Here is a 22,862-nt window from a genome sequence, read left to right as displayed (position 1 = left end):
TCTCTCTCTCCCACCCTCTCTCTCTCTCCGTCTCTCTCTCACCCTCTCTCTCTCTCCGTCTCTCTCCCACCCTCTCTCTCTCTCCCACCCTCTCTCTCTCTCCCACCCCCTCTCTCTCTCTCCCACCCTCTCTCTCTCCCACTCTCTCTCTCTCCCACTCTCTCTCTCTCCCACTCTCTCTCTCTCTCCCACTCTCTCTCTCTCCCACCCTCCCCTCTCTCCGTCTCTCTCCCACCCTCCCTCTCTCTCGTCTCTCTCTCCCCCCCTCCCCCTCTCTCTCTCCATCTCTCTCTCTCCCACCCTCCTCTCTCTCCGTCTCTCTCTCTCCGTCTCTCTCTCTCCCCTCTCTCCCACCCTCTCTCCGTCTCTCTCCCACCCTCCCTCTCTCTCCTCCTCTCTCCCACCCTCTCTCTCTCTCCGTCTCTCTCTCCCACCCTCTCTCTCTCTCCCACCCTCTCTCTCTCTCCCACCCTCTCTCTCCCTCTCCCACCCTCTCTCTCCCTCTCACCCTCTCTCTCTCTCTCCCACCCTCTCTCTCTCTCCCACCCTCTCTCTCCATCTCTCTCTCTCCCACCCTCTCTCTCTCTCTCTCCCACTCTCTCTCTCTCCCCCACTCTCTCTCTCTCTCTCTCTCTCCCACTCTCTCTCTCTCTCCCACCCTCTCTCTCTCGCTCTCTCTCTCTCTCCCCTATCTCTCTCTCGCTCTCTCTCTCTCCCCTATCTCTCTTTCTCTCTCCCACCCTCTCTCTCCACCCTCTCTCTCTCTCTCCCACCCTCTCTCTCTCTCCCACCCTCTCTCTCTCTCTCCACCCTCTCGCTCTCTCTCCGTCTCTCCCTCTCTCCCACCCTCTCTCTCTCCGTCTCTCTCTCTCCCACCCTCTCCCCTATCTCTCTCTCTCTCTCTCTCCCACCCTCTCTCTCTCTCTCTCTCCCACCCTCTCTCTCTCTCTCCCACCCTCTCTCTCCCCCCCTCTCTCTCTCCCACCCACCCTCTCTCTCCCACCCACCCCCTCTCTCTCCCACCCTCTCTCTCTCTCCCACCCTCTCTCTATCTCTCTCTCTCTCCCACCCTCTCTCTCTCTCTCTCCCACCCTCTCTCTCTCTCTCCCACTCTCCTCTCTCTCCCACTCTCTCTCTCTCTCTCTCCCACTCTCTCTCTCGCTCTCTCTCTCTCTCTCCCACCCTCTCTCTCTCTCCCACCTCTCTCTCTCTCTCCCACCCTCTCTCTCTCTCGCTCTCTCTCTCTCCCTCTCTCCCACCCTCTCTCTCTCCGTCTCTCTCTCCCTCTCTCCCACCCTCTCTCCCTCTCTCTCTCCCACCCTCTCTCTCTCTCCGTCTCTCTCTCACCCTCTCTCTCTCTCCGTCTCTCTCCCACCCTCTCTCTCTCTCCCACCCTCTCTCTCTCTCCCCCCCCCTCTCTCTCTCTCCCACCCTCTCTCTCTCCCACTCTCTCTCCCACTCTCTCTCTCTCCCACTCTCTCTCTCCCACTCTCTCTCTCTCCCACTCTCTCTCTCTCCCACCCTCTCTCTCTCTCTCCCACCCTCTCTCTCTCTCCCACCCTCTCTCTCTCGCTCTCTCTCTCTCCCTCTCTCCCACCCTCTCTCTCTCCCTCTCTCTCTCTCACCCTCTCTCTCTCCCTCTCTCTCTCCCCCCTCTCTCTCTCTCCGTCTCTCTCTCACCCTCTCTCTCCGTCGCTCTCTCTCCGTCTCTCTCTCTCTCCCCCACCCTCTCTCGCTCTCTCTCCCACCCTCCCTCTCTCTCCGTCTCTTCTCTCCCACTCCCCTCTCTCTCCTTCTCTCTCTCTCCCTCTCTCCCACCCTCTCTCTCTCTCCGTCTCTCTCGCTCCCACCCTCTCTCTCTCTCTCTCTCTCTCTCCCACCCTCTCTCATCTCTCTCTCTCCCACCCTTCCTCTCTCTCCATCTCTCTCCCACCCTTCCTCTCTCTCCCTCTCTCCCACCCTTCCTCTCTCTCCCTCTCTCCACCCTTCCTCTCTCTCTCTCTCCCACCCTCTCTCTCTCTCTCCACCCTCTCTCTCTCTCTCTCTCTCCGTCTCCCTCTCTCCCACCCTCCCCATCTCTCTCTCCATCTCTCTCTCCCCCCCTCTCTCTCTCTCTCTCTCCCACCCTCTCTCTCTCTCGCCCACCCTTTCTCTCTCGCCCACCCTCTCTCTCTCTCGCCCACCCTCTCTCTCTCTCCCGCCCACCCTCTCTCTCTCTCTCCCGCCCTCGCTCTCTCCCGCCCTCTCTCTCTCCCACCCTCTCTCTCTCTCTCCCACCCTCTCTCTCTCCCACTCTCTCACCCTCTCTCTCTCTCTCTCTCCCACCCTCTCTCCGTCTCCCACCCTCTCTCTCCGTCTCTCTCTCCCTCTATCTCACTCAGTCTAAAAGCAGTCTGGAGATGATGGAGAGTCAGTCGTGTGATGCGGAGCCTCCTCCTCCCCCCAAACCAGAGCTCAGGTACCCCGGCCTGTCCAGAGGCCACCAGGAACAACACACAGAGGGTACGTACACAAACACACACTCGCATTGAAACACACGCTCAGTTCACCAGAGTTGTGTTCATTACTACTCAGTGTAGGGAAACGTTTCACAACGGAGAAGGTAAACAAGCGTTTTCGGTTGGGACAAGTTCAGGTAGTCCCTCTCTGTTTCCGTTTGTCATCTTCCGTTTGGTGCCTAATGAACACGGCCCAGGTTGTTGCTGTGAATGACAGTGTGCTATCAGTCAACTTACATTTCATTTTTGCCAGCTAAGTTTACGTACGATAACAATGACGTACCCCGAGTGAATTTATTTAAGGCTCTCGCTCTTTTCCTCTCCCTCTCTCCACAGAGAGTAGTCTTCTGAGCAAAGCCCCGCCCACACCCACCATGTATAAGTACAGGCCGACCTATAGCAGCCCGGGAAAGAACCACACTGCCCTCACTCATGCCTACGCCAACCAGGTAACAAAACACCCACTGTCTTAATGCCAACCAGCTAGCTTGTGTGTCTCTGTGTGATTACGTGTGAGAGTGTGTGTGTGTGTGTCTCTGTGTGATTATGTGTGAGAGTGTGTGTGCGTCTGTGATTACGTGTGTTTGTGTCTGTGTGATTACATGTGAGAGTGTGTGTGTCGCTGTGTGATTACGTGTGAGAGTGTGTGTGGGTCTCTGTGTGATTACGTGTGTGTGTGTGTCTCTGTGTGATTACGTGTGAGAGTGTGTGTGTGTCTCTGTGTGATTACGCGTGAGAGTGTGTGTCTGTGTGATTACGTGTGAGAGTGTGTGTGTCTCTGTTTGATTACGTGTGAGTGTGTGTGTGTCTCTGTGTGATTACGTGTGTGTGTGTGATTACGTGTGAGAGTGTGTGTGTGTCTCTGTGTGATTACGTGTGAGAGTGTGTGTGTGTGTCTCTGTGTGAGAGTGTGTGTGAGAGTGTGTGTGTGAGTGTCTCTGTGTGATTACGTGTGTGTGTGTCTCTGTGTGATTACGTGTGAGTGTGTGTGTGTGTCTCTGTGTGAGAGTGTGTGTGTGTGTCTCTGTTATTACATGTGAGAGTGTGTGTGTGTTTCTCTGTGTGATTACGTGTGAGAGTGTGTGTGTGTCTCTGTGTGATTACGTGTGAGAGTGTGTGTGTCTCTGTGTGATTACGTATGAGAGTGTGTGTGTGTGTGTGTCTCTGTGTGATTACGTGTGAGAGTGTTTGTATGTGTCTGAAAGAGTATGTGCGTGCTGTGTGAGGTATGATCCATGTCAAACTACTCCGGTAACACACACACACTGTTCTCTCTACTCCGGTAACACACACACACACTGTTCTCTCTGACTCTGCTTAATATTTCACATATCAGGGTTCTCATTGGCTGCGTACCTGTCTGTCTTTAATCGTTTTGATTTGTTCTGATTTGTTCATGCGTCTCTGTTTTTACTTGTGGCTTCTTTTCCCGCCTTTTGATTGGTTACTCAGTGGCTTTCAGTTGAACAGTATCAGTAAGTGAATGCAGGAGTATTTATTTATTTTTTATTTATTTTGAATGTCTTTTCTTATGTCTTGTTACCCAACCTTGTGTGTCATCTTTTAGCCTGTACCTCTCCCCACGCCGTTGCAGAAGAGATTCTCCCCGAGCAATTTCTCCTTGTAGAAAGATTTTGTGGTATCAAATCAAATTGATTTATAAAGCCCTTCTTACGTCAGCTGATATCTCAAAGTGCTGTACAGAAACCCAGCCTAAAACCCCCAAACAGCAAGCAATGCAGGTGGAGAAGCACAGTGTCTAGGAAAAACTCCCTAGAAAGGCCAGAACCTAGGAAGAAACCTAGAGAGGAACCAGGCTATGAGGCGTGGCCAGTCCTCTTCTGGCTGTGCCGGGTGGAGATTATAACAGAACATGGCCAAGATGTTAAAATGTTCATAAATGACCAGCATGGTCAAATAATAATAATCACAGTGGTTGTCGAGGGTGCAACATGTCAGCACCTCAGGAGTAAATGTTAGTTGGCTTTTCATAGCCGATCATTAAGAGTATCTCTACTACTCCTGCTGTCTCTAGAGAGTTGAAAACAGCAGGTCTGGGACAGGTAGCACGTCCGGTGAACAGGTCAGGATTCCATAGCCGCAGGCAGAACAGTTGAAACTGGAGCAGGTGGACTGGGGACAGCAAGGAGTCATCATGCCAGGTAGTCCTGAGGCATGGTCCTAGGGCTCAGGTCCTCCGAGAGAGAGAAAGAAAGAGAGAATTAGAGAGAGCATACTTAAATTGACACAGGACACCAGATAAGACAGGAGAAGTACTCCAGATATAACAGACTGACCCTAGCCCCCCGACACATAAACTATTGCAGCATAAATACTGGAGGCTGAGACAGGAGGGGTCAGGAGACACTGTGGTAGTTAATTAACACATTGTAACACATTGTATTTGTCCTATTTCCCATGTATGGTGTGTTTCCTATACGTCACACAATCTGACCATAATTCACTTACATCAATTCTGGAATCCCGGGTGGCGCAGTGGTTTAAGGCACTGCATCTCAGTGCTGGAGGCGTCCCGGGCTGTGTCACAACCGGCCGTATCACACAATGGCCCAGCTGCTGTTTGACGTTTTCTCCACAAGAGGGCATCAAGGTGCACAGTCGAACAGGCAGAGCCTCACAAGCCTCCTTTAGGCTCAGTACAACAACAACCATGACACCCTATCCCCTATAACAGGGATATACTGGGCAACTGGCCGCAGCAGGCCTTTTGAAGGGACCAGCAAAACAAATATATATTTTTTTTTTTTGAGGGGGGGACTCAGTCTGGGTCTCAACTTACTGTTGAGAGTTAGAATAGTAGAATACACAAGGTGCAGTATCGTAATTTGGTCGTGCATCAGCAGTTTTTCTCTTGTTGTGTCAGTTACTGATATTCAGTCCAAAAAAAAATTCAGATTGCTAAGTTTGTATAGCGGCCAGCTATCTAAACTTGTTATCATGGTCGAATTCGATATCATATTAAAAAGTGCAAACATTCCTCTACGCCTCATGGCAAAATGAGTAGAATTGTATGAAATTAGTTATTCAATTGCAAAAAAACTTCTCTCTGCCCCATTGCAAAATGTGTAGAATTCAGTGGAGGCTGCTGAGGGGAGGACGGCTCATAATGCTGTCTGGAACGGAGCCAATGGAATGGCAAACCATGTGTTTGATGTATTTGATACTGTTCCACTGATTTCCCGCTCCTGCCATTAACATGAGCCCGTCCTCCCGAATTAAGGATGCCACCAACCACCTGTGGTAGAATTGCGCAAGCTTAGCTGCTGCCAAGGGGGGCTACTATAATGTTTTGGGGGTTGTATAGGTGCGCATACCCACCTGCAATTGCGAACACCATCCCTGCCTTATAAAGTGCACTACTTTTTGACCAGGTCCCCTGGTATGGCTCTGGTCATAAATAGTGCACTAGGTAGGGGGTAGGGTGCCATTTGGGAAACAACCCCCATGTGTCAGGAGCTCTTTATCAGGTGCCTCCCCCCCCTCAGAGCCCTGATCAAAAGTAGTGCACTAAATGTGGACTAGGGTGCCATTTGAGACACAAGCTTGTTGTTTCACTGGGCACACATGTCACCCCCCCATCCCACAGCCACCTGGCTACATATACTGTGTGTGTGTGTTTAATTTTCTGTCCTGTGTGTTGTAAAGACAACATACTGTAACAGAAGCCACGTGGGCATTCTAAAAGCTCTAGGCCCCTATATTCTTCCCCCTTGCAGACCCCTTGTGTGTAGTGAATAGTGAAGCCCATGCATCTGGTCTGAAAGAGTTGTTCCCTCGTTCGACCTGGTTTTTCCCCACTGTGGTTTTATTGGTAGTGGCCTAGTGCTGTCTGTACATTTGGACATCCAATTCTCATTCCACTTTCCAGTGTGGGATTCAATGACAAGGAAAGAGTTAACACGACTTATCTTCTCTCCCTCTTTTTTCCCCCTCCCTCTTCCTCTCTGGCTCTTCTTTCTCTTCATCTCTCCCTCCACCTCACTCTCTCTCTCTCTCTCCCTCTCTCTCCCTCTCTCCCTCTCTCTCCATCTCTCTCTCTCTCTCCCTCTCTCTCTCTCTGTCTCTCTCTCTCTGTCTCTCTCTCTGTGTGTCTCTCTCTCTCTCGCTCTCTGTCTCTGTCTCTCTCTCTGTGTCTCTCCCTGTGTCTCTCTCTGTGTCTCTGTGTCTCTCTCTCTCTCTCTCTGTGTCTCTGTTTCTGTGTCTCTCTCTCTCTCTCTCTCTCTGGGCCTCTCTCTCTCTCTCTCCGTCTCTCCATCTCTCTCTCCCTCTCTCTCTCTCTGTCTCTCTCTCTCTGTCTCTCTCTCTCTGTCTCTCTCTCTGTGTGTCTCTCTCTCTCTCTCTCGCTCTCTGTGTCTCTCTCTGTGTCTCTCTCTGTGTCTCTCTCTGTGTCTCTCTCTCTCTCTCTGTGTCTCTCTTTCTGTGTCTCTCTCTCTGGGCCTCTCTCTCTCTCCGTCTCTCTTCCTCTCCCTCTCTCTCTCTCCCCACCAGATGAGTCGAGGGGACAGTCTAAAGGAGTCGTCTTCTCTGCTCCAGTCCAGCCAGCAGCCTGGCTTCCGCTCTGAACCCAGCCTGGATGGGAGAGAGGCCCCAGGGGAGAGAGGGGGAGGAGGATTGGGAGGAGGTGGAGACAGACCCGGAGGAGGGGGGTCAGTAGGGGGGGCACCAGGGTCAGGGGGTGGCGGTATCCCCGGTTACTCCCTAGGGGGACGTTCCTACCCCTCCTTTTCAGACCCAACGGTTCTATCTTCCAGTGGAGGGGGAGGGGCTTCCCGTTCTTCCAGCGTGCGTTCTGGCTCCGCCCACAATGCGGCCCACATCTCCGAGGCTACGACCTCCACGAGCTACAAGAGCCTGGCCAATCAGACGCCTCCTCCGCGCAACGGCAGCCTATCGTATGACAGCCTGCTCACGCCCTCCGAGAGCCCCGACTTTGAGTCAGCCGCACCCGACATGTCGCCTGGGCGCCACCGTACCCCCGCCCCGCCCCCCGTCCTGGGCTACTCCTCCCCCTACATGTCGGCCCAACTCAGCCAGCAGAGAGACGCAGAGCTCCACCAGCCCTCCGCCTCTTCCGTAGCCCTCCTTTCCTCCCCACACCGCGCTCACTATCTCCGCGCCTCCTCCTCCTCCTCCCCCCCCGCCTCCCCCTGAGAGGGAGCGACTCCTCCAGGAATCGCACTCCCACTCCCACCACTCTCAGCCCCCTCCCTCCTCCGCGGCCCCCCAACCCCCCCACCCACACCACCACCACCACCACCACAGCAGCCATAGCTCCAGACCCCCCCGCTTCTCCCGGCCCCCGCTCCTGTCCGACTCGGCCGCCCCCCACCACTACCCGTATCGCACCCGGTCCACGGACACCACCCTGGCCCCCTCCACACACCCCCCGCGCTCCCCCCACCCCCCGCCGCTGGGGAAGTCTCTGTCGTACTCTTCGGCGGCGGCGGCGGAGATGCAGTACCGGATGGTGCGCAAGGCGTCGGCCGGAGGGGGAGGGGGAGGGGGGGGCGGGATCCAGGCACCTAAGTGAGTAACGGCTCTGCTCTTCACTGACTGACTGCAGCCCGCTGCCTCCTTCTCCTCCTTCTCTTCCTCCTCTTCTTCCTCCTCCTCCCAGGCTCCTGTGAGTTCCTTTACCTCTTCCCCCCCCCCCTCGTCTGTTTTCCACTCGTCTGTAGAGTCGGTGCGTCTTCTCTTCACTGCTTCTGTTTCTTTTCTTTCTTTTTCAGTTCTAAATGGCACCCTATTCCCTATGGAGTGCACTATTTTTGACCGCGGCTCTGGTGAGAAGTAGTGCACTCTATAGGGAATATGTTGCCATTTGGTACGTGCCCGTTTTGTCTCGGAAACGGTCTGTTTCCAGCTACTGCAGTTGTTCCATTTAGTCGTTGTCTGTCCCTTGCCTCTCCCCATCACCTGTCCTGGTTCCCTTTGTTATGTGACGGGTGTAAAGACTGTCCAGGTCTCTGCCATGAAACATGTTGCTGTGTCACAATACATGACATGTTATGTAATGACTTGCTATTCCCTATATGGTGTACTACCGTTGACCAGTTTCTGGTCCAAAGGCGCAGCATTTAGGGAACCGAGGGATGCAGGCAGTCCATGTTTTCTTTCGTCTCAAAGTGCATTTTGTCTTTCATTGATCGCGGTTGTGTTATCGATGTAGTTGTGGATGTGTTTCATCCTCCTCCGTGTGTGTGTGTGTGTGTGTGTGTTACCGTTGTCCAGCATGAAGTCCCTCTGTTTGACTATAGGATTACAGTGGACGACACCTGTAATGTACCAGCCCTTGGTCACCCCTGCATGATGTGGACATATCCTATCGATTGATTATGAATGCTTCCACAATGGCACACTATTCCCTATAGTGAATAGAGGCATTTTTGGGGGGCCCTGGTGAAAAGTAGTACACTATATAGGGGATAGGGTGCCATTTAGTACACACACTACGAGTGTGTGCTCTTTCTCTCCAACGTCTTAACTAATCCTTCTTTCCCTCCCATCTCTCGTTCTCTCTATCCAGGGATGAGATTCAGATGAAGTTGCTCAGCCGGACGAACGGGCAGCCCAGGTCCTCCCTTTCCTCCTCAGGCTCCACCCCTTCCTCCCCCTCTCACCCAATCAGCATGTCCACTCGCCCCGGACAGGCCTATCCCAGCCCTGGAAACACCCAGAGCCCCGCCCACAAGCTGGGGGGCGGGGTGAAGAAGGTGACGGGCGTCGGCGGGACCACCTATGAGATTTCAGTCTGAGTTTGACGGGCGGCCACTCCGACTAATGGTGTCAGGCGTTGGAGGTGAAGGAGGGGTCAGAGATGGACTGATGATATTTCTGCCTCTCGGGCCCTTCAGGAGAGAGGAAAGCTTTTAATGAACAGACGTTTTAAAAGTTGCTCTTCTTCCAAATGCGATGGACTCCGGACTTCCTCTCTCATTCAGAGACCTCCAGTCAAGGAACTACAGAACTAATCGGGAGGAAGTTGTTTAACCAGTCACATTCAAGAACACAATGCACCATTATGACATTGTGGGCGTATGGGCCAAGGGATCCAATTATACCCCTTAAGAGGCGGGACTCTTTGACAATCCACCAATTTCTGGACGGGTTGAACTCTGTGGGAATGATTGAGTGACAGTTATGACTGGGTTTGCCTTTTATTGGATAAAACAAGGAAGATCAATATGGCTGCGTTTACACAGGCAACTGGATTCTGATCTTTTTTTTTTTTACCAATCAGATCAGCTCTGAAAAAGAGCTGATGTAAAAGGATCTGATTGAGCAAAATAAATCTTAATTGGGCTGCCTGGGTAAAGTCTTTTTTTTTTTAAGAAAAGAAATGTACTTTCATTCATTCATAAATGTGTAATGATTCATTCTCTGTACAGAATTATATGGTTTGGAATTTATGGTGATTTCCTCCAATCAGTGGCATTTAAAGGTTACAGTGGCACGCTCCGGCCACTATTGACCACTGTGATTGGCTAGTGATCTCGCTGCCATTCTCTCTCGACCAATCAGAAATGGAGATGCTAAACTGTAGTAGACGGCAGGGTCATTGGTAGAGTTCGTTTTGCCCGGCTCAGTGCCCCGGGTGGGTGGAGATTTTTCTTAAGGACCAATGGAATGGTTAAAAAATATATATATCGCTGGGTCTGTACTTTAAAGATGGAGCGGCCTTTTCTAAACAAACTTTAGAGCAATGGCCTTGAAAATCAAGAAGATAAGTGTTTTTTATTTTTTTTATTTTACATATTTAATTTCAAAATGTTATTTTATATGAATTTCTCTCTCTATATATATATAGCTGTTGATAAGATCAATATTTTTTTGAATGGCCTGAAAGGGGTTTTTCTGGTTTGAGTTAATTTCAGAATTGTAACCAAAACAGGGGAAAACTGTTGCCGTGTTCATGTTCTAGTCGGAACTTGGACATTTCTAACTGGCTAACAAGTGCCGCGTCGAAAATGTCAGTTTCCTAGTTCCGATTTTAGCGCTAGAGCGCGGCTCAGTTGTATTGATGGCTGCACCAGCCAATCAGAGGCTGGGTTTTGAGTCTTCCCGCCAAAGAGAGTAGCTGGACAATTGTTATATGGTTCAGCTAATGGGAACCAATGTATATGATAAAAGGCCATGTAGCATTTTAAAGTCCTTTGATACACAGTAAACCACTCGACTTCTCGTGGGGCATATTTCAGAGACAAGTTATCGTTGTACCTTCTGGTTGTTTACTTCTGAGCTTTGTAATAATTTGTCTGAAATGGCACCCTATTCACTATATAGTGCACCACTTTTGACCAGGACCTATAAGGAATAGGGAGCCATAACACACACAACCAATGTTTCGTTTTATTGGTCCAGATAATGACGTCTCCGGTTGCCACTAGCTGACCTATCTGGAAACTAGCGAGGATCACATGCTTTGCCGTGACCAATCCGTAGAGAGCAAGAGATTCATTTCAGCCTACTCTTTTATTCGTTAACGGTTAAACCAATGAGATGGACAGCTGAAAAAAAGTCAGTAACATCCTTTTTATATTTATTTTTTACTTTCCTTTGCAAGATTTTTAGGACAATTTACAGGGCATTGCTATAAACCGACAGTTTGTTTGACCAGTCAGGAGAGTAGAATGAAACTAAATGGGCTAGGACTAAAAGAGCACGTCGCCCAATAAGGCAAAGACGTTTGACTGCCATCAGGAACAGCCAATGCCCTTGCAGATGTTTAGACAAGTACGAGCCCGGGACTTGGGTGTTTTGAAATAAAAATAAATAAAAAGATATGTACTATATAGCTGTGTGTGTGGGCGTGTGCGTCTGTGAGTGTTTGAGCATTGGTAATAAAGTATTTAAAACCAAAGGCAGTGTGCTTTGTTCTGCTTGTAGTTGAAGTGTCTTATGTCTGGTAATGCAGAACACAGGCTACTTGCTACACATTGAGTAGAACCGAAGGTTTCCACACCGGCTATGAAAAGATAATGTACGGTTACTTAAATCGGTCAGTTAAGATGACTCAGTTACAGTAGATTTTCATGCACCTCACAACATTTCTTCCACACAAGATATAGAGGGGACAGAGATTGATTGTGGTGTTTACGTCAGTCAGTGGTGCCTGTAAGTAGAGAGGAAACCGCCACTGATGGAGCTCAGCTTCATGTCTCACCTCCTTCCGTAACTCTTTAAATGCCGTCACTACCACAATGTATCAGAAGGTGGCGCCAAAATGCAGGTTGTGAATATTGTGGCACCATAACGTTCATGATAAAGACGCTTATGTGATTATATTACTGTTGCGCGATTTAAAATGTAAATTAGACTGAATTTAATAATGTACACTTTTATTGCATAAAAAAAAAAGTCAGACGCCCCTAGGGGTTTCATATCAAGCAGGAGGCACACACACAGAATCAATCGACACATTCTGAACGCAACGTTGAGACAGCAGGATTCTACAGTAACCAAGGGAATGTCAAACGGGTCAAATGTTCTGCTACTTCACCTCAATTTACACAATTCTCTCTGCACTGGTGTAAAAATGTGTTTAGTCAACAATTCACAAAATGACAACTGGGTAAAAAAAAAAAAGAGTGTTTAGACAGAAGCCAGCCCTGAAATGGGAGCTTTTGAAAGTAAAAATGTAATTCTAGCTATTGCCAGGACAACAAAAAAACACTGGTCTAGTTCTCACATGGAATTAGCATTAATAGCCAAACGCTCTCCATCCTCAACTTTCCAATCAGCATCATCTTGAACTGAAAACTATGATTAGGTGACAAAAGAACTCACAAATCACTATTATGGAAGGAAAATAAACAAAAACACTTGCTAATATTTTTTTCTAAATTCCCTCTCAAAGACAGCATTTTGGGACAGAGGCCGTGGTTCATATATACACACACCCCCTACCTTATCATTATGGACCCAGTTGGAGGTAGGTAGATGGCGTGAAATGCTTAGCCAATAGAGTAGACATGCAGCAAAGAGCCTTTGACAGCAATTGGCTAATGAAGGAGACATTTGAGCCAATGCTCAAATGTTGGTCCAATATGAAACATTGCCGGCTCAATGGCACCATATCACTACTTTTGACTAGTGCACTACAAAAGGGAATCGGTTGCCATTTCCCCCAAAAGCCAAGGTAACTTTGGCCACACCAAGCATGGACTGGACAGAGTGTAAATCCACTCTCATATCCCAAATGGGACAAGTTCTAAATCGAGTGAAACACTATGAACGGAGTGCATCGTTGTAGTGTGCCAAGATTAAGCGTCAAATCAAATGCACTCAAATTGTTTAAGTCATAAAGTACACCCTTCTCCCTATATTAGTGCACTACTTTGTAGTATTGCACTGTATTAGATAATAGAATGCCATTTGGGACGCACCCAATGATGAGCATAGAGGTCCTCCAGGGAACTGGTGGAAAGATCAACATAACTGTCATAGGTGCGATGGAGAGACGTAAAAATCGAACCGTACAGTGTAGATTTAAATGAGTTAATATGGAGTTAATCATCATAATACAATTATTTTGCAACTCAAATCTTGTTGCATACAGTATATAGCAAAACAATAAAAAGGACTCATAACAATCATGTTTGTTCCCTCGATCGAACAGCACACCCCCTCCGTCATCAGCATAACGCCACCTAGTCCCAATGAGACGCCACGCCGTTCTTCAGAGGCCGCTACCCCCGACAATTCTATTTGTCCTTCTTGGTCTCCGTCTCCTCCTCCTGGGCGTCGACCTCGGGCTCCTCCTCTTCGGGCACGGGCGGGAACTGGGATTCGTTGATCTTGTCGCCCCGGTCTCCCTTGGACTTGTTGAGTTTCTTGGACTTCTGGTAGAGCTCGTTCAGGTTGAACTCCCGGATGATGTTCTCCTGTTGAGAGTGAGATAGAGAGCGTGTGCATGTCAGAGTTTCCGGACATTTAGACCGGCAGCATTTTTTCCATTTACAGGACATTTGAGAAATTGACGGGACGTATATCCATTGGGTGCTTAACCGTCCACACGCGGCGCTCAGAAAAAGACAGAAATCACATTTTGAATATGGTCGTTCATATTAACAGAACATGCAAGTTGAGGACGCCACGAGGTGAGGTCCTTCTTACCCAAATTCTGATGGGCACTGAGGATGTTAGAACAACAGCGAGACGGGTAACGAACAGCAGAATCACGACCCCACGTCAAATCGACTGTCACGCATAGCAGAAAAGTTGACCTATTCTATTAAAATCAGCTTGTCGAGAAAGAATGAACCTATTCCAAAACAGACTCTGGGACAGTTGTGGGACGGTAAGATCCCAAATTCATACAACCAGTAAGCTTAGGCTAAGTTTAAGCAATGAGTCCGACGCAACTGATCAGAACGTTTAGCACAAAATGTTCCACAATGCAATTAGAGGGGGAAACACCGTTGTCAAAAGGGCACTGCACACGCGAGCCGTTTCATGTGACGGAGATGGAAAAATTTAGATAGAGGGGGATCTAATATCCAACAACTAGCTCTGGGTTGCTAACACGGCCAGGATTTTGCCTTTGGCTACTGGTCAATGAAAGAATGCTGATATAAAATAATTGCCTCCACAGATATGGTCGGACTTTGACTAGGCTACTTTGAAGCAAGGTCAAGACATGCATTAAAGTGTTCAGGTTTCGATTAAGCATACGTTTTCAAAAAAATGCATCCTGCCTCCAGCTTATTGCAAAGTGGTGTGCGACGCACTTAAAAGCACGACCTTCCATTGCCCATTTATGCATTTGCTGTCTGAGATGCTGTGGCAGCAGCTCTCGCCGTGGCCGACAGATTTTTAGACTCAAAGGCTCTGCATCCTATACGCGTGTGATAAAATACACAATGAATATACTGTACACAAAGTTATGCAAATTAACTTATAGACCGATAAGTATGACCAGTCTACTGGCATTTCCATCAATGAATAGGCTAAAAAGCATTATTTCGCAATGGGATTCTTCCCTCTCCCAGGGGGAGAGGCTGGTGCCAATTTTATTAATCTGCTTTTCTATTAATTTACCTTTTCTTTTTTTTTTTTCATTGGCTAAAACACTGCCATTATCAGCTAACGGAAACCCTGGTGCGTGTGAGTGTGTGTGTTCTGCTCTGAAGCCACTCGTCTCACCTCAGTGAAGCTCCAGGACACGGCCCTACACTTCTTGTCCACCTGGGGGCGTCTCATCACCTCCTTGCCCCCCTGGAACAGCACCAGCGAGGGCAGCTGCTTGGAGAGGGGAGAGGTACTCACCTTGTACCTGGAGAAGAGGGATGGAGGGAAGGGAAGCTATTAAAACGGTGTTTCAAATCATAGCCGTCCAATCAGAACGCTACTTCACTAAAAAAATATAGAATCTACCCGCAGAGAGGGCGAATGAGAAAAGGGACCTACTTCTTAGACACGTCTCCATACCGCCCGATGTCCACCTTCCCAAACTTGAGCCCAGCGCAGTTATACCTGTAACCATGAGAGAAAACCCATCCATTTCCCAACAAACACAGCAATAGTATTACCACCGACATGTGGGCGCTTCGTTCGTAATGCACGGTCTGCTCTCCCAAGTTGATGCGCAAGAGACCAACCAGGCTCGGAACAGGCGCTCAGATAGATCATGTTCGAGCCTCGTGTTGGACAGTGAGACACACACGCTCACACCTGCAGGCGACGTGCAGATGTTTAATTTCTCCCTCGTTCCGTCATGGCTGAAGCCAGCTCCAATTCATCCTATTCATGTGTCCAGTTTAAAACGTGGGACGTCCCTCATTATAAACAAACAGTCGGTTCAATTCATGGTTAAAGCACCATTTTCACATCTATTTAGTAGCGATTTAATAGACGAAACAACAATGTCATTGAACTAATTGACTGGCCAGAGATCAGGGCTTTCCTCAGAAAAGACGCAGTGAAAGCTGCTAGTATTTTGAACAACCAAATGTCAGTCAAAATTATTGATGAAATCAAAGTGAGTCGGCTGTATGTTGATGTGCAATTCATAACTTGCATTTTACCCGGGTACCACCAGTAGTAGTAGGCCAACCGAGACAGAATGTGTTTGAAGCGATGACGCGCCACCGAGGAACAGCTAGGACGCCGAGCAAAGTATCTCGCCAGTGGCACGCACACACATCGTGTCGGGGGTTTTCGTGGCCGCCAGACGAGACAGTCGAAGGAGGATGCGGTGAGCGAAGTTACTGGGCTCAAATTTGACCAAGCTTGATCGACATAAATTGATGCATCTAATTGGGCATGTTATAAAATTTTTTTTTTTTCCATTTTGATGATGATAGGCTATAGTCTATGGCTGGATTTATGCATTTGTTTCCAATGCTACGTTCATTTGGCAGACCCTCTTTCTACAAGGCCTAATCATATTAGTATGGATATATTGTTAGCGCCTATAGGCTATAGAGATCCATTCAGGTAATGAACTCATTATTACACATCAACATTTTCATTTGATTACAATTATTTCATGTCAATCGTTCTTGAATTAGATGTATAAAAAAAAAAAACATTTCTTTTTTTTAAATAGTCCACTCTATTACCCTATACATCACATTCAATTACGAGATTGGATTGCACTTTCTTTTTTCTTAATCAGGAATAATGAAACTGTCACAAGCAATACCTCCCATCGCGTTTCATTTCTCATGGTTATAACATTGTAACATCTGCATTATTTTAAAAAAAAAAAAAATAGTGTAGCTTTTCCCATGGAATAATCTAACTCCTGAAGCCTGCACAAAGTACCTAGGACACGGTGGTAAAGTACTGTTATTGTTTATAGCCACTTAATGTCATTTCATTATTTTATTCTGCTCGCTCGCCTCACTTTTCTGAGGGGGGGGTCCATTAAAAAGTGAATCAATTTTGTCTGGCCTAACAGGGCCATATGAGATGGTCTGTTGTGACACAATTCAGGAGAGGATAGTAGATTAAAGCCAAGGATTTATGACGCAATGCATTAAAATGGCGGCTTTTGTCGTGTAGAGTGAAGATTAGTCGTCGTCTTACTTGAGGGAGAGGTCTGCGTAGACGGCGGCAAAGGACTGACACTCTGGGGACCAGTTCGCGAAGAACTCGACGATCCACGTCACTCTATTGTCCCTCTCCAACTCGTCCTGCAAACCCCGGGGGCACAAGGTCAGCCATCAATATCACTAAACGTTACATTTCAATCGATAGAAAATGTCAATTTTGAAATTGCATGATAAAAACACACTTTCAACTGAAATGTCAATAACAATCTAACTGGTGTCATCTTCTGCGATCATGTGAAAGTATGATTTGTGATACACCCATCGGTGTTATTCTCTCTAACACACACCATTACTATGGCAATGGTAATATGGTGTTACACAGTAGAGCCTTAAGAGGTACTCTATGGTACTCACGTCTATGGTCTTGTCACTGAAGTACTTGATGTACTCTGGGCCCATGTAGAGAGGAGGCTTACAGGTCATCAGGAACACTGGAACAAATAAATCAGCCAGTCAGTGAGCAGAAGGAAGAGTAACGAGGCAATAAGAGGGCCGAATGAGGGGTCATCAGGTTATAGGTCATGTCATCTAACCAGGCATTTACCGGTTGAATTAATTACCACAACGGTAGAGGAGCGTGTGTGTGTGTGTCCGTATCCATGTATGTACAGTTGAAGTCGGAAGTTTACATACACCGTAGCCAAATTCATTTAAACTCAAATTTCACAATCCCTGACAATTAATCCTTGTAAAAATTCCCTGTCTTAGGTCAGTTAGGATCACCACTTTATTTTAAGAATGTGAAATGTCAGAATAATAGTAGAGAGAATGAATTATTTCAGCTTTTATTTCTTTCATCACATTCCCAGTGGGTCAGAAGTTCACATACACTCCATTAGTATTTGGTAGCATTGCCTTTAAATTGTTTCATTAACTTGGGTCAAACGTTTTGGGTAGCCTCCCACAATAAGTTGGGTGAATTTTGTCCCATTCCTCCTGACAGAGCTGGTGTAACGGAGTCAGGTTTGTAGGCCTGCTTTCTTTTCAATTCTGCCCACAAATGTTCTATAGGATTGAGGTCAGGACTTTGTGATGGCCGCTCCAATACCTTGACTTTGTTGTCCTTAAGCCATTTTGCCACAACTTTGGAAGTATGCTTGGGGTCATTGTCCATTTGGAAGACCCATTGTGCGACCAAGCTTTAACTTCCTGACTGATGTCTTGAGATGTTGCTTCAATATATCCACATCATTTCCATTCCTCATGTAGCCATCTATTTTGTTTAGTGCACCAGTCCCTCCTGCAGCACCCCCACAACATGATGCTGCCACCCCTGTGCTTCAGTTGGGATGGTATTCTTTGGCTTGCAAGCCTCCCCCTTTTTCCTCCAAACATAATGGTCATTATGGCCAAACAGTTTTTGTTTCATCAGACCAGAGGACATTTCTTCAAAAAGTACGATCTTTGTCCCCATTGCAGTTGCAAACCGTAGTCTTGTTTTTTTTATGGCGGTTTTGGAGCAGTGGCTTCCTTGCTGAGCGGCCTTTCAGGTTATGTTGATATAGGACTCGTTTTACTGTGGATATAGATACTTTTGTGCCCGTTTCCTCCAGCATCTTCAGAAGGTCCTTTGCTGTTGTTCTGGGATTGATTTATACTTTAATCTCTAGGAAACTAACGTGTCTCCTTCCTGAGCAGTATGACAGCTGCATGGTCCCATGGTGTTTATACTCACGTTCTATTGTTTGTACAGATGAACATGGTACCTTCATGTGTTTGGAAATTGCTCCTCAGGATGAACCAGACCTTCGGAGGTCAACAATTGTTTTCTGAGGTCTTGGCTGATTTTCCTATGATGTCAAGCAAAGAGGCACTGAGTTTGAAGGTAGGCCTTGAAATACATCCACAGGAACACCTCCAATTGACTCAGATGATGTCAATTAGCCTATCAGAAGCTTCTAAAACCATGACATCATTCTCTAGAAATGTCCAAGCTGTTTAAAAGGTACAGCCAACTTAGTGTATGTAAACTTCTGATATACTGGAATTGTGATACAGTGAATTATAAGTTAAATAATCTGTAAACAATTGTTGGAAAAATTACTTGTGTCATGCACAAAGTAGATGTCCTAACCGACTTGCCAAAACTATAGTTTGTTAACAGGAAATCTGTGGAGTGGTAGAAAAACTAGTTTTAATGACTCAAACCTAAGTGTATGTAAACTTCCCACTTCAACTGTATGTGTGTGTATGTATAAACAAAGTGTGTTTGTATGCACACCTTGTGTAGTGCAAGTGTGTGTACTGACCGATGCAGAGGGTGAGGTAGAGCAGGCCCATGCGGATGTCCAGTCTGAAGAAGAGGATAACGTTGGCCACCTTACTGAACAGAATGATGTTCCCCACATGCTGTTCCACCGTTACTGAGACAACGAGAGATGGAGAGTTGGGGTTAAATCGAGTAAAACAACAATTCTATTGCCTAGAATAAGGACAATTTGAAGGTTGAGGACAATAGTGCACGTGGGGAAGAGGAAACAAAGATGATAACATTGACAAAGAGCAATAACATTGAGAGAGAACAGATGGGAATAGAAGACTAGAACAAACAGTTTTGTAAAACCATAGAGTGATAAAGGAGTGATATGAAAAGAAAGTGAATAGTGTAGAAACTATTTGGAGTCTGAGACAGAGGGACAGTTTGTAGTTGAGGCCTAACAAGTGAGGGATTCACTTTAGGAAGGAGGGAGAGACAGGCAGATGAAAGACCAAGGGAGTGCCAACAGGGCTAACGCAACGTAAACACCACAAGGTCGACAGACATTTCTTCCTATGAACGACCTATTAAAACAGTCCGTTTACAACACTAAACTACTCATTTAAATAGGGCTGTGTGGACAAGACATTTGCCATAGCAGATTGGTTGAATACCTACAACAATAACATCAATATACAGCAGTAACCCAGAACAAACCAAAAAAACGTTGGCTCTACACTAAACGAGTTGTTCAGACAAAGTTGAACTGTCTGAAATGTTAGCCCTGCGGATACAAAGGTGAAACTTCGCTAGCAATGTGTGTGGGTACTTCTTGTTTTACTGAAATGGTAACCATGTCATGTAAAACAAAAATGTATGCCTGCTGAAGGAGACCCCTAGCTCCAACTGAGGGCGTTTCCAATAGATACAACAGCTTCAAAATGGTCTATATCATAAACATTAAATCAAAACAAAAATGTGCTTTTTTTGTTCTTCATTTAAGTTTAGGGATAGGCATAAGGTGGGCAGCGTGGTTAAGGTTAAAATCAGATTTTAAGAAGATAAATTGTAGAAATAGGCAGGGTTTATGACCTCAGCCACCCAAGACACACTGTTCTCCCCACTTCCATCATGGCAAAAACTGACGACCAATAGCATCTACCGCCAGACCATCAGGCTGCTGAACAGCCACCACTAGTCATACTTTTCACATCTGTGACCCTGTGCATGTGACTAATAAACTCTAAAACCCTATGTGGCTAGTGATAACCAACTGGGGGGGGGGGCAGTTTTCTAATGGTTAAACACAGGTGGGTACAACTCTGCTAATGATTAACCTGGTTCAGGGCTGATACTTACTAGCTCTTCTGTTTTTCATCATGACGATGGCACTGAGGAACATAAGAATCTCCACTTCTCTCTGTGGAACATGATAACAGAGTAAACATACAGTTTATAAAAAGGTGGATACCTAGTCTGAATGCATCCACCTTGTCAGCTCGGGGATTCGATCCAGCAACCTTCCGGTAACTGGCCCAACGCTGTAACCACTAGGCTACCTGCGGCTCCAGTACTAGCTAGGAGGCTAAACAAGGCCTGCCACTAACTCCAGCATTGCCGGTGTCATCCTGTTGTTTTTAAGGTGGTTTTGGTGCATGCACTCATGGTGGCAGTGGCACTTTCTGCCCGAGAAAAAAAATCAAGGCCCTGGTAGCCTAGTTTCAGAGGGGGTTCGCACCTGCTAACTCCCCAGTATATTCACCCTTTGCGCGGTTCTGTCTCATCACCTGCCTGCTACTTTCCGATCTCGGTTCGGGTTACAGTCTATATCACTTTTCAATGTCGAACCCAGGCCAACTCCCATCGAATTGCAATAGCCATTCATGTAGCTAGCGTCAGCTAGCTAACGGAACACCCCACTCTGTCATCACATTTAGCATAGGATGGCTACGTTAGCTAGCTCGTTGTCAAGCTAACGTATCTCTATATTTTTCAATCCCAATTTGTTACACCATCCAATACTGACCCAGTCAAAATCGCAGGGATTGCCATCCTCTCGTTGTGTCGAAAGATGTTCGCAGATGCCTGGCGTCTTGCGGATCATGAGAAACCCGATTGACATGAACAGAGACGCGACATAGTATGGCTTTAGCAGCCACTTGTACACCTGCGGCAAGTGGTAGAGGAATGCGAGGAGAGGTGTTAGCAACGCCATTTTCTAATTTAGATATACAAATAAAATAAAACAGCCGGAGGAATAGGAGAAGATGAGGCCGCCCGGAGCAATGCGAAACTCGTCGTGATGCGACTCGCAGGATAGATTTCCAGTCGGCCAATGCAAATTAAAGGGGAGGAAGGATGGTGCGGAGGTCACTGCGGACGAATCCTTGGAAATGGTCCCGCCTCCTTTGTGAAATGGTGGTGATTGGCCAGTTGAAAAAAATCAAAGGAACGATGATTGGTATACATTTTGCAAAAGAGGAAGGACTAATGAAAGACCAGGCTCCTCCCTTTTCTTCATATGGGGAAAAAAATGCCTTTTTGGAAATAATTTGTACGTACTGTACGACTGACTCCCCCAGTGGTGGGAAAACTACCCAAATGTCATACTTGAGTAAAAGTATTGATACCTTAATAGAAAGTTACTCAAGTAAAAGTGAAAGTCAGCCAGTAAAATGCTACTTGAGTAAAAGTCTAAGTGTATTTGGTTTTAAATATACTTAAGTATCAAAAGTAAATGTAATTGCTGAAATATACTTAAGTATCAAAAGTAAAAGTATAAATAATTTGAAATGTCTTATTTTAAGCAAAGCAGATGACACCATTTTATTTATTTATTTATTTATTAACCAGGTAGGCTAGTAGAGAACAAGTTCTCATTTAACATCTGCGACCCAGCCAAAATAAAGCAAAGCAGTGCGACACAAACAACAACACAGAGTTACGCATGGAATAAACAAACATACAGTCAATAATAGAATAGAAAAAGTCTATATACAGTGTGCGCAAATGACGTAGGATAAGGGAGGAAAGGCAATAAACAGGCCATAGTGGCGAAATAATTACAATATAGCAATTAAACACTGGAGTGATAGATGTGCAGAAGATGAATGTTCAAGTAGAGATACTGGGGTGCAAAGGAGCAAAATAAAAATTAAAAATAACAGTATGGGGATGAGGTCGTTGGATGAGCTATTTACAGATGGGCTCTGTACATATGCAGGGATATGTGGGCTGCTCTGACACCTGGTCACACTCCAACACATTATTAACAAAATATGTATTTGTGTTTAGTGAGTCCGCCAGGCCAGACGCAGTAGGGATGACAACGTTTTCTCTTGAAAGTGCATGAATTTGACAATTTTCCTGTCCTTCTGAGCATTCAAAATGTATTTGAGTACTTTTGGTTGCCAGGGAAAATGTATGGAGTAAAAATTACAATATTTTCTTCAGGAATGTAGTGAAGTAAAAGTAAAAGTAATCAAACATATAAATAGTAAAGTAAAATACAGATACTCTAAAAAACTACTTAGGTAGTACTTTCAAGTATTTTTACTTAAGTACTTTACACCACTGGTTGAAAGTCTTCCCAGAAGAGTGGAGGCTGTTATAGCAGCAAAGGGGGGGACCAACGCCATATTAATGCCCATGATTTTGGAATGAGATGTTTGACAAGCAGGTGTCCAGAAACATTTGGTAATATGGCTTTTTTGAGGGGGCTTGGCTTCCCCAGTGATTTTACCAACACACGGCTACGGATCATATAACATATTCTAAGATGTTTAATAATTTGGGTCATGTAGCCTATTTTAATCATCATGGAGCACAGTCCATACATAGCAGTTTAAACCTGGAGCCTGGTGCACAGTTCAGAACGACTGAACTGGACCGTTGTCATCACAGTCCATGAATAGTGAGGATTATTAGGGTAGATTTATAGGACTTCTGTTCAACCCCATTGTACACTTTTCTCACCTGAACAATTGAATATGGCTACTTTCAGGAGGAATCCAACCACTGTATTTTTGATTCACCAATACATTTAGTGCGTAAAGGCTCTCCAATCCTGTTTTTTAAATGTATGATTCA

At 46.5% G+C, this 22,862-nt stretch overlaps 2 protein-coding genes across 2 annotated transcripts in view; one reads left to right on the top strand and one right to left on the bottom strand.

The window, feature by feature from the left end:
• zdhhc5a (zinc finger DHHC-type palmitoyltransferase 5a) overlaps nucleotides 1–11,379 on the top strand; it is a 41,342-nt gene extending 29,963 nt beyond the window's left edge. Inside the window, 5 exon segments of the mRNA XM_036954373.1 lie at nucleotides 2,382–2,502; nucleotides 2,835–2,947; nucleotides 7,008–7,651; nucleotides 7,653–8,045; nucleotides 9,046–11,379. Coding sequence (XP_036810268.1) covers nucleotides 2,382–2,502; nucleotides 2,835–2,947; nucleotides 7,008–7,651; nucleotides 7,653–8,045; nucleotides 9,046–9,274 — 1,500 coding nt within the window. The 3' untranslated portion in view covers nucleotides 9,275–11,379.
• A 457-nt stretch (nucleotides 11,380–11,836) lies between these two features.
• On the bottom strand, nucleotides 11,837–21,169 carry LOC110497448 (thioredoxin-related transmembrane protein 2-B). Its single transcript, XM_021573553.2, has 8 exons — nucleotides 20,800–21,169; nucleotides 20,133–20,193; nucleotides 18,826–18,939; nucleotides 16,931–17,007; nucleotides 16,551–16,657; nucleotides 14,928–14,993; nucleotides 14,664–14,793; nucleotides 11,837–13,402 (listed from the first exon to the last, which is right to left on the bottom strand). Exons 1-8 carry the CDS (start codon nucleotides 20,986–20,988, stop codon nucleotides 13,223–13,225), a joined length of 924 nt encoding a protein of 307 aa, XP_021429228.1. The 5' UTR covers nucleotides 20,989–21,169; the 3' UTR covers nucleotides 11,837–13,222.
• Between the last annotated feature and the right edge of the window lie 1,693 nt (nucleotides 21,170–22,862).

This window comes from Oncorhynchus mykiss, chromosome 19 (genome assembly GCF_013265735.2).
Source record: "Oncorhynchus mykiss isolate Arlee chromosome 19, USDA_OmykA_1.1, whole genome shotgun sequence".
Lineage (NCBI taxonomy): Eukaryota > Metazoa > Chordata > Actinopteri > Salmoniformes > Salmonidae > Oncorhynchus > Oncorhynchus mykiss.
Note: the sequence above shows the minus strand (reverse complement) of the source record. Positions and strands in the feature narration are given on the sequence as shown.